Source organism: Eucyclogobius newberryi, unplaced genomic scaffold (assembly GCF_026437365.1).
Source record: "Eucyclogobius newberryi isolate DKJ021-1_F unplaced genomic scaffold, fEucNew1.0.hap1 SCAF_7, whole genome shotgun sequence".
NCBI classification, from domain to species: Eukaryota; Metazoa; Chordata; class Actinopteri; order Gobiiformes; family Gobiidae; genus Eucyclogobius; species Eucyclogobius newberryi.
The window spans coordinates 24817794-24830663 of record NW_027316389.1 but is presented as its reverse complement, the minus strand read 5'-3'; the positions used below and the strand labels follow the sequence as shown (position 1 = coordinate 24830663).

General features: G+C 38.4%; 1 protein-coding gene across 1 annotated transcript; it reads right to left on the bottom strand.

The window, feature by feature from the left end:
• Positions 1–4662: 4662 nt before the first annotated feature.
• LOC140348835 (CD81 antigen-like) lies at positions 4663–11656 on the bottom strand. Its single transcript, XM_072434943.1, has 8 exons — positions 11460–11656; positions 10218–10332; positions 6404–6501; positions 5838–5912; positions 5641–5754; positions 5440–5541; positions 4857–4940; positions 4663–4780 (listed from the first exon to the last, which is right to left on the bottom strand). Exons 1-8 carry the CDS (start codon positions 11523–11525, stop codon positions 4718–4720), a joined length of 717 nt encoding a protein of 238 aa, XP_072291044.1. The 5' UTR covers positions 11526–11656; the 3' UTR covers positions 4663–4717.
• Positions 11657–12870: the final 1214 nt, after the last annotated feature.

Genomic DNA, 12870 nt, shown 5'->3' with positions numbered 1-12870 from the left:
GGGATGGTCTGACACTAGTTTGGGCATTTGTTGGGTTTTGACAATTCATCTAAAAAAAATAAAAAAATATAGTTTGTAATAAAAAAAAAAAAAATTCTCCTTTTTTTAAGTGTATTTTTTTAATTTGCTGTTTTGACATACACACTGGGTCTAATTCATCCCAAAAAAAGTTTGTTGTTAGTTTTCTTTATGTTTTCACAAATTGTCTGAGTGAACGTTTAAATGTTGAAAATGACAAAGTGCAAGGGAAGCGCTGTAACAAGGTTTTGCAAAACACCCTCTATTATTTGCCACACCTTAGTTTTATCTGGTTTGTTTTATTTGAGCTTAGCAACTATGAGTCACCATGCTCCTGAGGTATGCAGAGTGAGAGTACCAGCCCTATTACCTGCGATCAGTTTGTACTTTACTTTTCATTATAGTACAATTATGTCTATGCAGAACATTGTGCATTTTGCAGATTTCACTCTTTTCACACTGTTTATTTGCGAAATGAATGAATGAGAAGGGCTAAACATTAGGAGCACAACAGCCTTTTCAGTTATCCAATCAGTCAGTAATTTCCCAGTGGAGCAACACAGGCTCTTGTTGCAAATCAAAGTCAATAGGTTTACAGTGGAGCCTGCTGCAGATTTAAGAACATGACCCATGGCGACCCCCATCAAGTTCATCGGGGTATTGTTATCAGACGTGTCACCAATGCAAATACAGGACAGTCTTTACACTACTGTAACACTACTGTTACACTTTACACAATCAATAGTATTGTGAAGTCAACTTAAATATGTTTTGCACTAAATATGCTGAAGTAATTTAATTTGCTCATCTTCCATAATAGCAAGAATCATGGCTCCTCAGAACAGTAAAAATTATATGAAAGCAGCAGCCCTTATATGTCTTAATTATTGTACATGTGCACCTCATCCATTGTCATCATCGGACACCCCCCAGCTTGGTACCAGCTTTCTCTATAATGCCAGTAGTTTACAACATTTAATTAACACATTTTACAAAATGATCGGGGGCGAACTGTTGTAGTAGATTTACAATTTCCCCCTCCCACATAGTCACATAGTCACATAGTCAGTGGTGGTCCCATTGACTGACCTGACAGAGACCACGGCAACAACCTGTTCATGAACCAGTGCTACAGACGAGGTGGGTAAAGGAACAGAAATCATACAGACAACCTCCTCCACATCAATACTTTTTTTACATTAATGTTTGTGTATTAAACGTCAATAAAGGCTGATGTACAATTTCAAAAGATTTTGGTTATTTCTCTCATTTAATTGAATTTAAAAAATAATTGAACAACGCTATAACAGACGGGCGCGTATTAACTTTCTTAAAAATGCAACTCTTTTTGTAAAGACCTATAGGATATGCAGAACAATGCCTCCGGGTCGCACTTATTTCAGAGTAATATTTTAAAGTTTGAATACAATGAACAGTTTCAAACATAATTCTACTATATATTTATTCAACTCTATGTATTAATAATAAAATGTGAATAAAACCAAATAAATCACTTACCATTCTTACTGCGTGCTGCTGCATTTCCTCCTCTGCCTGTTTCGTTGCTACTAGTTGGATGGGCGATTTGATCTGGTGGGATTTTTTCTGTATCAAATCCTTTGAGCAAAGTTACCGCCCAAAATTCTGATTGTTCTTTCCATGGCAGGTAAATGTGGGCAGCATTCTAAACTATAGCGATGAGTCAAAGACCAGACTATGACTAAAGGGTGTGTTCACAAATCCTCTTCACCTCAATCTCTCCAAGGAGGTGAATTTCCAATGGGACTTTGAATTGTGTTGTGGTTGTTTTTGATATACTTTTGTCAAAATGTTGTTTTTTATATAGATGAGACTATTTCTATTTGTATTTTAGTTTATTTATGTCGCAACATTTGAGTAATGACTCACATAAGACGGTAAGTCAGCAGATGTGGCAGTAATGTCATGGCCCTGTTGAGACCTGATGCGTGACACAGAAGTCAGCCCCAAGGCCTGTAGGTGTGATAGAGAAAGTGAGACAGTGAGAGTGACGTGCTTCATGTTTGTCTGCTCTCTTGTAGCTTTTCACTTTTGAGTTTCCCACATGTTCTTGGCTCCTGACACATCAACGTAAGCAACACTTTTAAGGTTAGGCGATGATGTGTGCATTAATAGATTAGTGCAATGAGGTTACAGTTCATTTCAAATGCATTGAGTCAAACAATTACAAATCATGTGCAACTATTATCTGTCTGAGATTGATACTTAAAATAGGCAAATTAAAAGTTATATTTATATTGAATATTAGTAAAGAGAATTTGAGACCCCCCAAATAGCCAAGCCAGCCACACGTGACCTGCACTGGAAAATTAAATTGACAGTTGTAATAACTGGTAATGTTAAATCAGGTTTAATGTTGTGTATTTGTATAGTTTGGAACACATTTCTCTAAAAGACACTGTTTTCAATTTAAAACCAAATACATGTCATAATTTGTAAATTAAAATTAAGTCTTGAAATCATCTCATGACCCCTTGTTCTCGCGCCCCACTTTGAGAACCACTGATGTATTCAAGTTTACACTGCTGAAGGGCTTCATCCTTGTTATGGGCTTCATCCTTAAGTTAACATTTTAAAGCAAAGGCCTCAACAATCCTTTCACATCAAAGGTTAGAAAAGAGCTGGTTTGGTGCCAACTGGACTCGTTACTCATTACATTATTGAGTGAGGCATGGCAGAACAAACAGATGCAGGGTGTGTCACTTAAACTGCACCAGAAATACAGGTCTGATCACTTTTTAAATGTACACTTGACACACAAGGACTGCTGATTGGGCAAAAAGAGCTAGAGTCGCACTGCCCCTCTGTGGTGATACAATGTGAGTATTAACGCTCCCACAACCTTTTTTCCCCATGTTTTTCAGCAATGCATTATTTTATTTGCACAAAAATACTATTGTAAAGCCAGTTTAACTAATAACCCCTCAGTGTCAACTAAAAATACACATTCACAATATTATATTTGAGTAATTGTATTCTGATACAGTGGTATTAGTGGGTTTTAGAATTCAGTTACTTTCCTTAATAAAAAATAATAATTGCGGAACTTGATCATGAAATGAAGGCTTCAAACTGCATCATATTAGTGAGAAAATATTGAAAAGTTTTAATCCCATGTTTTGTTTTAAATTATAATATAATGCAACCCATTTTAAGTAACCAGAATACAGTACTCTGATTGGATCATGTAACGGAATAAGTAATAATGCTTGTATTCAGTATTCTGTTACTAAACGTTCAAAGTGTTCTCCCCGACGCTCTTGTTCATTTTTTCTCTTTGTTCTGTATATATATCTTAAATGCAATATGGCACCTGACCATTTACACATGACATATAATACTATATAGCAGACCTGGTCAAACTGCGGCCCGCGGGCCACATACGGCCCGTTTGTCTTTATAATCCAGCCCGCCAAACATGCCAAGTAATATTTAAAAAAATAAAAAATAATAAAATTATCATTTTTTTTTTGCCTTTAGGCACATTTTGCCCCATGGGGCATTTTGTGACCCCTGGGGCAAAATGTGGCCCTCGGCATATTTTAATCCGGCCTCTAGAAAGATTTTTGTTTCTATTTGTTTCTATTTTTTAACTGTCTGTAACATCTGTCTGCACTTGTATCCTTAAAGGCGGTATGGACGATTTTTCGGCAATTTGAGAACGCAGGCGGAAGTGCACATGCGCACTCCCCCGTGCGGACTGATACAACACACACGTGCGTTTGTTTATTAGCGCAACGGAGCGCATTGCATCTCTCGTCTCCCGTAGATTTCTGTCCACTTCTGCGTCAGCTCGAACTGTCTTTCTCCGTCTTCATTTTGCCCCGTACACTGAGGGAACTATATTATGATAGATCCATGCGCTTAGGCACGCGGAAACGTGGGGACGAGCCTGACGCGGCTGCAGGTGAGCGATAGGTGCGTTTTATGATTGATACGTGGCAGGACAATTGATTTATCCACGCCACGAGGAAATATTATAAAAAAATTGCTGAAAAAAATCGTCCATACCACCTTTAATGATACAATTGAATAATAGATTCAATAGCCTATATTTGACAGAAAAGTTATATTTTATTTATAATTTGTATATATGTATATATATTTATATTTATATATTTTATTTATTTATTTATTTTTTCTTTATTTTATTTTTTTCACACCAATGATTGCGGGCCAGCCCTCCGTTACTTGCCTGGATTCGAATATATATATATAGTATATTAAAATATTCAAGAATTAAAACACAATTTATTACTGTAATAAACACATACTTACCAAATGAGGTGCAAATTATTGTTCACAATTTACAAGAATTATTACAGCAGAATAACACTTAAGGTTTTAACTTTAGGGGCCCTTTTTCTTCAAACCAATAAACGCTGCCTAAATTATTCCAACTTAGAGGCGGCTTCAACTCAAACTATTTGAAACACAGTTATGGACTCGATGTATGTTGAACTTGACATTTATCGAACATCTGTATGCTTAAGAGTCAAACACATACAAACAAGTAAAAAAGATTCATTATTGATACATATTACACAAATACTCTATGTCATGATTATCAAATGAATGACATAACAAGCAACATCTACATTTAAAAGGCATGTCTGTTACACACAATCATTGATTATTGTAGCTTGTGGTCAGGACCTGGTCAGTACACTGGACTGTTACGAATGCCACAACACAGCACCATGGTGAAGATCATCTCAAAAACCTAAACAGGAATTACCAAATTTTAATTCAACATAGGCTAAAATTCACATATGTTCTTCATAGTTATTACTACTGACCATTATGACTGCAACCACCAGAGCAGCCAGACCGATCAAGTGGAGCTTATTTGAAAACAGATCGATGAGTTTGGGATGACAATTCTGAAAGATGAGACATAGACAATTAAGGTTGTGAGCGCAAACATACGTACAAAGTCAAGACATTTTGATGGATCCTGGCACCGATCTTTTGCAGATGACAGAATACATGTGGTGCTTTTGCAAAGAGGTGTTACTTTCACCTGACAGAGACCACAACATAATGAATAATTGATCACAACAGCACAAAGATAAGCATGGTCGTGTTTGTAGCCAAAATCTGGGGAAAGGAACTGGACTTATTAGCTGTCGGTCCTGTTTAATCCTTTTTTCTTTGTCTTAGGTACTGCTTGAAGTAATCACATTAATACTCACCAAGTAGTATTCAGATATACTTAAAATACATTTTTCAAGCAATCTGTTTCCAATAACAGGCAACAGTGCATTTATTTGCAGTAAAGCAAAGAAAGGGGGATTGGTAAATGCCTCTTATTTGCATAATAATATACTCTATCTGTTATATTTTATACCCAATAATAACATAACATAGTGTTGTATGTACCATAGATAGGAGGATTTCTTCTGTTGTGTTTTTTGGACAAATGACGGTAGCCACTTGCTTAAAAAGAGGGGTGTTATCTTGTCCTTTTCCACAGCAGTTTAGCTGAAAACAGCCAAAACAGTTAGTACAACAGTATAATGATATTGTATGCTCATTGGTGGTGGTGAGTGGACCACATTATAAGGTCTTTAACTGACACACCGTTTTGTGGAAAACCTCGAGGACCTTGATGGCGGAGTCTTTGCTGAGAGTCCCAGGCACATCGACTGCTTTGATGTATGCTGAGTCGTAGAAGTTGATGAGTTCTTTTGAGATCTGAAAAAAATATATCAGGTAATTATAGTGATAAAACCAATGTTACAGGAACATAAACATGTACTGTAGGGCTGTGTGCTTACTGTGTCTCGGTTCATGAAACCCCAGATCGCAGCAGCCACCTCACAGGCAAACAAGATCACAAGGAAGAAGAAGAACTAGACAGAAACAAGCAAACATTTAACAAAATCCCATGTGCTCTTTATGCACAATTTGCATTGGAAATTTTAATTGTAGGGGAAAATCTACTACTACAAATGCTGCTCCTACAGGCAGGCAGTAGTAAACACACATGCGTTCACGCACACACACACACACACACACACACATACACACATGCGCGCACGCACACACACAAGCGCACACACACACACACACACACACACATACACACACACACGCGCGCACGCACACACACAAGCGCACACACACACACACACACACACATACACACACGCGCGCATGCACACACACAAGCGCACACACACACACACACACACACACACATACACACACGCGCGCATGCACACACACAAGCGCACACACACACACACACACACACACACACACACATACACACACACACAGGATTCTTGCCATTAGTCATTCACTAGTTCCCTACAGCTCTACTGTTTGAGACAAGTCTTACCGTTCCCAGCAGACACTGTGATTCCTGAATGGCCCCATAACATCCAAGGAATCCCACCAGCATCATAATCGCCCCAACGGCTATGAGTATGTACACACCTGTAATAAAAAAAGGTTTTACATTTTCATTTTGAACCACAAGAGGGAAGCAGAATCTCCTCATCATCCACATTGATCTGTACATTGTTTGATAATGGACTTCCTGGATGTTCCTCTTTCCTTGGCTGTTGGATGACACGATGGTATTGACATCCTGCAGATAAATCCGGTTTGAGAGAAGGGCAGCTCCTGTCCAGGAAGTGTCTACCTGACTCCTCAACACAACCATGACCTCTGACCCTGAGCTTTGCCCCACCAGGAAACTGAAGTACATTTTCACTTTTTAAATTGTTAGTGTGTTTTAATATTATAGCACTTAGTTAAACCTGGTTGTTCTATAGTGCGTTATAAATAAAGTTGCAGTTGTAGTTTTATTCTGTTCAATAACAATCACTGTTTATATAATATCATATATATATTTTTTTTTTTATTTATTTATTTATTTATTTTATTTTTTTTTGTTATGTACATGAATAGAAATATATTCTTTCCTGGTTCACTCCATGGTGCTGTGTGGGTGCAGTGATGTACACAATGCAAGTGTTGAATTATTTAAACATATTAATTATCAACCAGCTCAAATAAAGTGCATGAGTAGTTGCACTTTATCCGCCTGACTTACTAGTCTCTTACATCAGCTCAGAAAGCCAGAAAGTCCTTTTAGTACAGAGTTGCATGGCAGTTTCGTTTTTACTCTTACTCACACATCAACAAAACACATGGCTGGTTTTTTACCAGCCTTTGACTGGGAGATGCCCCTTGACAACTCTGTATTTGGTCTTATAATGCCTTCAACATTTGCTCACTTTCTTTTTTCTGCTCTCTTTTATTCACCCTGTGTGGATTTTTGTGTTGTTGAACTAAGAAGAGCCTATACCAGAGCCAGTTACCCAGCAATGCGGGCATTATTTCTGCCGGCTTGCATTGCTATGACAACACCAGCCTTTGGGTTATTGAGTCCAGAAGGGAGACAATTTTGTACCTTCAGGGAAGTTTGTTTACTTTCTAGCTCACCGTGTAATCGCCACACAGACAGGCAGAGGGGGTTCAAAAGCTAAGACCTTCTTGTTTTTCTTAATTAAAATGGCAGAACAGAATGTTTTTGAAACAAAGAATTTGAATCTATCATGCAAGGAAGAACAATGGCAATAAATCACATCCCACAACATTCTCTTTAGTTAAAAATGTGTAGATTTTACAACCAACACCAACCACTGCTGGTGAAAACATAACCTTTGTCACACACACAATTTTAAAATGTAGTTTGTTATGGTTTTTGAGCATTATGCAACTGTTAAGACCCATTAGCCATCTTAGCATTCAATATCATCCAAAAAATCGGATATTGACTGTTTAACTGAAAGAATAAGAAATACAGAAGAACTTTATTCTTATTAATATGATTATTGATATGATGATGATGATGATGATGATGATGATGATGATGATTATACTTTTCCAACTTCAAGGCACTCGCAGCACTTAAAATGTATATGACAGGTTAGAACATTATTTTATTGAAGAGTTTGCTAAAAACCTTTAAAAACCAATTTCCCCCAGTTTAACAATTTGGATGAAGTGTATAATCTTACTTCCTGGTTGTACATGAGCAGCAGATGTGACATTGGTAATTCTATAACTTTGTAACCATATCCATATAAATTACACAATAGTTATTATTTGACAGAAAATAACACCTGTATTTAGTTTTTTGATGGAATTTCACCTTTGAGGACATAGGTAGAGGGATTCTGTTTTCATGTTTTCTTCACAAACTGCCACTGAGTAAAATGACTATGATGACTATTTACCACTGGGACTACCCCACCAAACAATCATTATTAGAACAATCTGAAAACATATGCACGTTGAGCTAGGTGATGTTTTATCCACATCCATTAAGCCTATTTTCCATATTTTTACAGTGTCAAACATGCACAGTGCCACGCTAACCTCACCACCCAACTGGCAACGGCCACGGGGAATCATTTCAGGCCTAAAGAGCTGAATTTACTTCCATACATAAGTACCACTTTCACAGGCCAGCATGCTAAAAACATCCACTCCAAACTCTAATTTGTAGGATAATGTGCAGATGTACAAGGTTATTTGAATAATGCCTGGGCGTATGTTAGAGCCGAGTACAACGTTGAGAGAAAATAGACTCTCCTTGATCTCACTTGGGTGGGCCTCTCTTTCTGACTTTAAAATCCAGAGTACAGCCTTTACTCTATAAAAAGCCCTGGTTTACATGTGCTCCTTGTACTTAGCCTGGGGTAAGTATGGGAGAGAGGCACAGTCCCAATGTAAATTAATGGGCTTAGTTAACATGGCCGCCGCAGTGGGCCAGGATGATGAAACGGTTCAATGTTACTATATATGCATGTTATACGGGGCAGTTGGCCGGTTATGTTTTTTTTACTTTCTGTAATTTTGTTTTGCTGTACTTATTGCCGTAATTACTCCTTGTTATACATTTGCACCAAATTGCTTAGTTTATGCCTTTATGCCTAGTTTGTGAAATTTGTTCACTAAATATGGCAATAAAGTGATTCTACTAAATAAAAGCATACATAGTAAATCTAAACCAACATGAGTGAACTTCTCTAAAAAAAAAACACACACATTTTAAATTAACAATTAATACTTAAAGATTGCTGAAATTTGACTTACTTCATTTTAATAAAAGGACAGAGGATAAAAAAGTAAATTTAGGATCATCCCTATTTACAATTGTCTTTTAGAACTGCATTTACCTTTGTATTTATACATAGTTTTTGATTATCTCAGGCATATTCGCATGTATTTCAGTGTCATATTGCTTTCCTCTCTCACATAGACCATGCTTCAACATCTGTCGAACCATCTGGCTCCTCTACTCAAAGTGCAGAGGCTGGGAGTTTTTAAGCCTTAGCTGTTAAAATATTCAGATCAAAATGTCCTGTAGGCTTCGGTTGGTTAGAGTGCAACACTTGTGTGCTGGACAAACGACAGCTCTGATAAGTCAAACTGATGTGGCCTCAAGTTGAGTTTCTATATGCGGATTTACGTAGGTCCTGTTTCCTGGATGTTTTTGTAAAGGGGGTTACTCTGCCCCTCTTTCTATTTCAGCTACTCTCGCGTGGTTTCTCACATGGGGCATGCTGACCGTGAAGGGCAGAGACGTTCCTTACCACCAAGAGTCATGTCGTGTGTAGAATAAAATATGTAGACACTAAGTATGCAAGAATGGGAAGATAGGAGAGTTTTATGGACAAAGTGGCGGGTTACTCTAAACTTGTGTATACTACAGAAAAAAGAACAAAGGCCAAAGGAGGGGCCTGTGCCAAAAATACCTTGAACCAAATTAACTACGGATATGACTCATGTTTATAGTAACATCTGTGTCACATTGTTAAGATGTGACTTAACAGGGCATTAAATGTAGGTAAATGCACATGACCAACACTCTTCAGTCATTTTATTTCAACATGTATGTTCATATGTACAATAACTATATGTACTTGAGATGACTAGATCCACACATTTTTAACATTTTAGCCAAAACCAGAAGGTCTCATTGGAGAAGGTTTCAGACCCTCCACTAGAATCTGGCCTTTCCCTTTGTTATATGACATGTTTTACTTGACAACTTCAAGCCCTGACTGCGCTCAGAAATGGCATATGGTTTCTGTTTTGGTTATAAGTCAAACCTAGTGATCGCAGTGCATACTCACTTATATAGAAGGTTCCTGGTGCCTGCTGATTTTCAAATTGAAGAATAAGGAGATTGCTTGTTTGGCTGTCATGACGCAACCACAGCGCCACTCCAAGGATCACACCTCCTGCAAGCTGTGGGACAAAAATATCTTTGTTGTTTCTTTACTTTGAAATATACACAGAACATGCCCATTTTATATAATCGTATATTATAGTCCATCAAGGTTTTTAGATGCCAACTGTTGGGTCAGATTGCTTCTTCAGCTCTGCTTTCAGAGATGTGTAAGAGGACATCCTGACACCAAACTGACCTATGACCTCAGAAAAATGCCACTGCATAGAACTTTATCGAATCCTAATATGTCACAAGAAAGAAATCGAATCACAAGTGAGCGTACTCTCCAAACTATTGAAATGTTTATATCTAGATCTGCAAATTTGGTGGCATGTCTTTTAGTCCATTGTTCTCCAAGCAACAGGAAGCCGAATCCTCGACATGAAAAATAGCAAAACAAGGAAGAGAGCTCTCAGAGTTTGCCGCAAACCTGGGCAAAAACAGCAGAGGAAACACTCCATCAAAAGTAGCAGGTCCAGGAAATACTACCATGATGTTTATCTAAAACACTCAAAAGAAGTGATACATTTTTACTGTAGAAATGGACTTGTGAAGTGTCTCTGATACAACACAGGAAATGATTGTTCACACAGGCAGAGGATGGACTTGGAGGACCAAATTAAAATAATAATTAAATTTTGACAGAAATTTGAAGCTGGAAAGAGCTGGTAATGGTGACCCGGTTTGAACAATGGAAGGGAAGGATATCTCCACCCAATGGAACTTGAACAATTTTGTCAAATTTCTATGAACAGCTACTTAAGAAGCCAGCCACCATGTAATGAGCATTCAATGACCCACACATTCTTTGTTCTATTTTTTTTTAGTTCAAGTTCAACATAGACAAAGTGACATAGAAGTCTTACTCAATGGGGTAGCTATTTCAAATAATTAATAATTAACAATAATTATTATTTTTTTTTAAATTGAATTTTGAGTTCAAAAAAACGTTTTCTACCATTGACTATTCCTGGACAAACGAGGCGTCACATGGTCTTACTCTATGTGTTTTTCTGAGCAGGGTGGTTGTAGTATGACCAAAGAAAGAAGAAGAATAGTGTTTACTGTTGTCTTGCAGTGCAGGTTTTAGTCTAAAAGTACAAAAAACTAAAAAAACATGCAAGGGAAAAAGGCAAAAACTCACCCAAAATATAAAATTTAGGAAGAACAACATATATTTAATACACAAGGTGCAGCCTGCCACAGCCATCTTGGAGTTTGCTCAGGTCGTCTCTCTGACCAAATCGAAAAATGTAGTCAGGCTCAGTGTGTACGGCTGACAGAAGTGTATCCAGGCAGCAGCAGCAGCAGTGTGTACCCTTCCTGGAGCTGCTGACTCCTCCTAAAACCAGCGCTGGAGCCTGGGACAAGACCTGCCCAGGAAGCATAAGGGGAGGACCACAAAGGCCCATCTGGAGGGACAAGAGTTGGCCTGGAAGCACAAGGGGAGGGCCCATCTGAAAGTTATTCCTTTATTCCACCTTGATATTGATGAATCACAAAATACTGATCACAATGAGGAGTTTTTCCTTGTAGAGAAAAACACATGATAAATTAGTAGATTATAGGAAGTCTGTCTAAGAAATAGTACCATCAGCCGCACTGAGAAAAGTGTTTCATTCACAACTTTGAAACAAGTCGGTGTAATCCCTCAGTCATCCAGGAGTGTTCCACTGAAGAAAAGTATTCATCTGGACACTGTTTTTAGAAAAACAAGAAGTTTCGACTCTCATCCAAAAAACTCGACTGCTGCCCCATGGCTTCAAAATACTGCTGTATATTCCAGATGAATTGAACCGTAAATCTCCAGTCTGTTTTAAGAACAATTATTATTATTATTAGGCCCGAGCGCCACAAGCTGGCGAGAGGCCTATTAATCTCGTAAGGCCGTGCGAAGCACGGCTGCGAAAGTGCGCACGTAGTGCGCACGAAATCGAGCGCGAAGCGCTCGCCCACTTCCAAACACTCACTAACGCACTTCTCCACTCATGCACGCCCCGTGCATACTAATTAGTTGTAGGAAAATGGAACATTACCGTTGTAAACGGGCGAAGCCCGTGCAAAAGTTCGCACTAAACGAGCACTTTACATTGGGTTGACGACCGCGAAGCGGTCGTCATCCCCATATAAAGCACTCATTTGCGCTAAGTAGCTCACGAATACGTTCCCCATCTCTTGCATGTTCCGTGCATATAAGCATGTAATGCAAAAATTGAACATTATTACTGTATAGAGGGCCAAAAACACAAAGTGGGCGGAGCCCACTCAAAATTAACGAAAGTACCCGTCAGTGACCAGGGACCCACACCATGAGGTAGGAAAGCGCGAGCGCTTTCCGAAAATGTATAGTTTATGATATTTGAAAAATGGGAAACATTGTTTTTGCATCGGAATATTATTAGGCCCGAGCCCCAGCAGGGCGGAGGGCCTATTGCTCCCGCAACGCCTATTGCCCCGTCGCCCCTGGCAAGTACAGTGAACTAGCCCATGCCGAAGGCATGGATCATGCATACTTACTCCTGCTATGACAGAAATAGTCAACAATTTGTGAATGG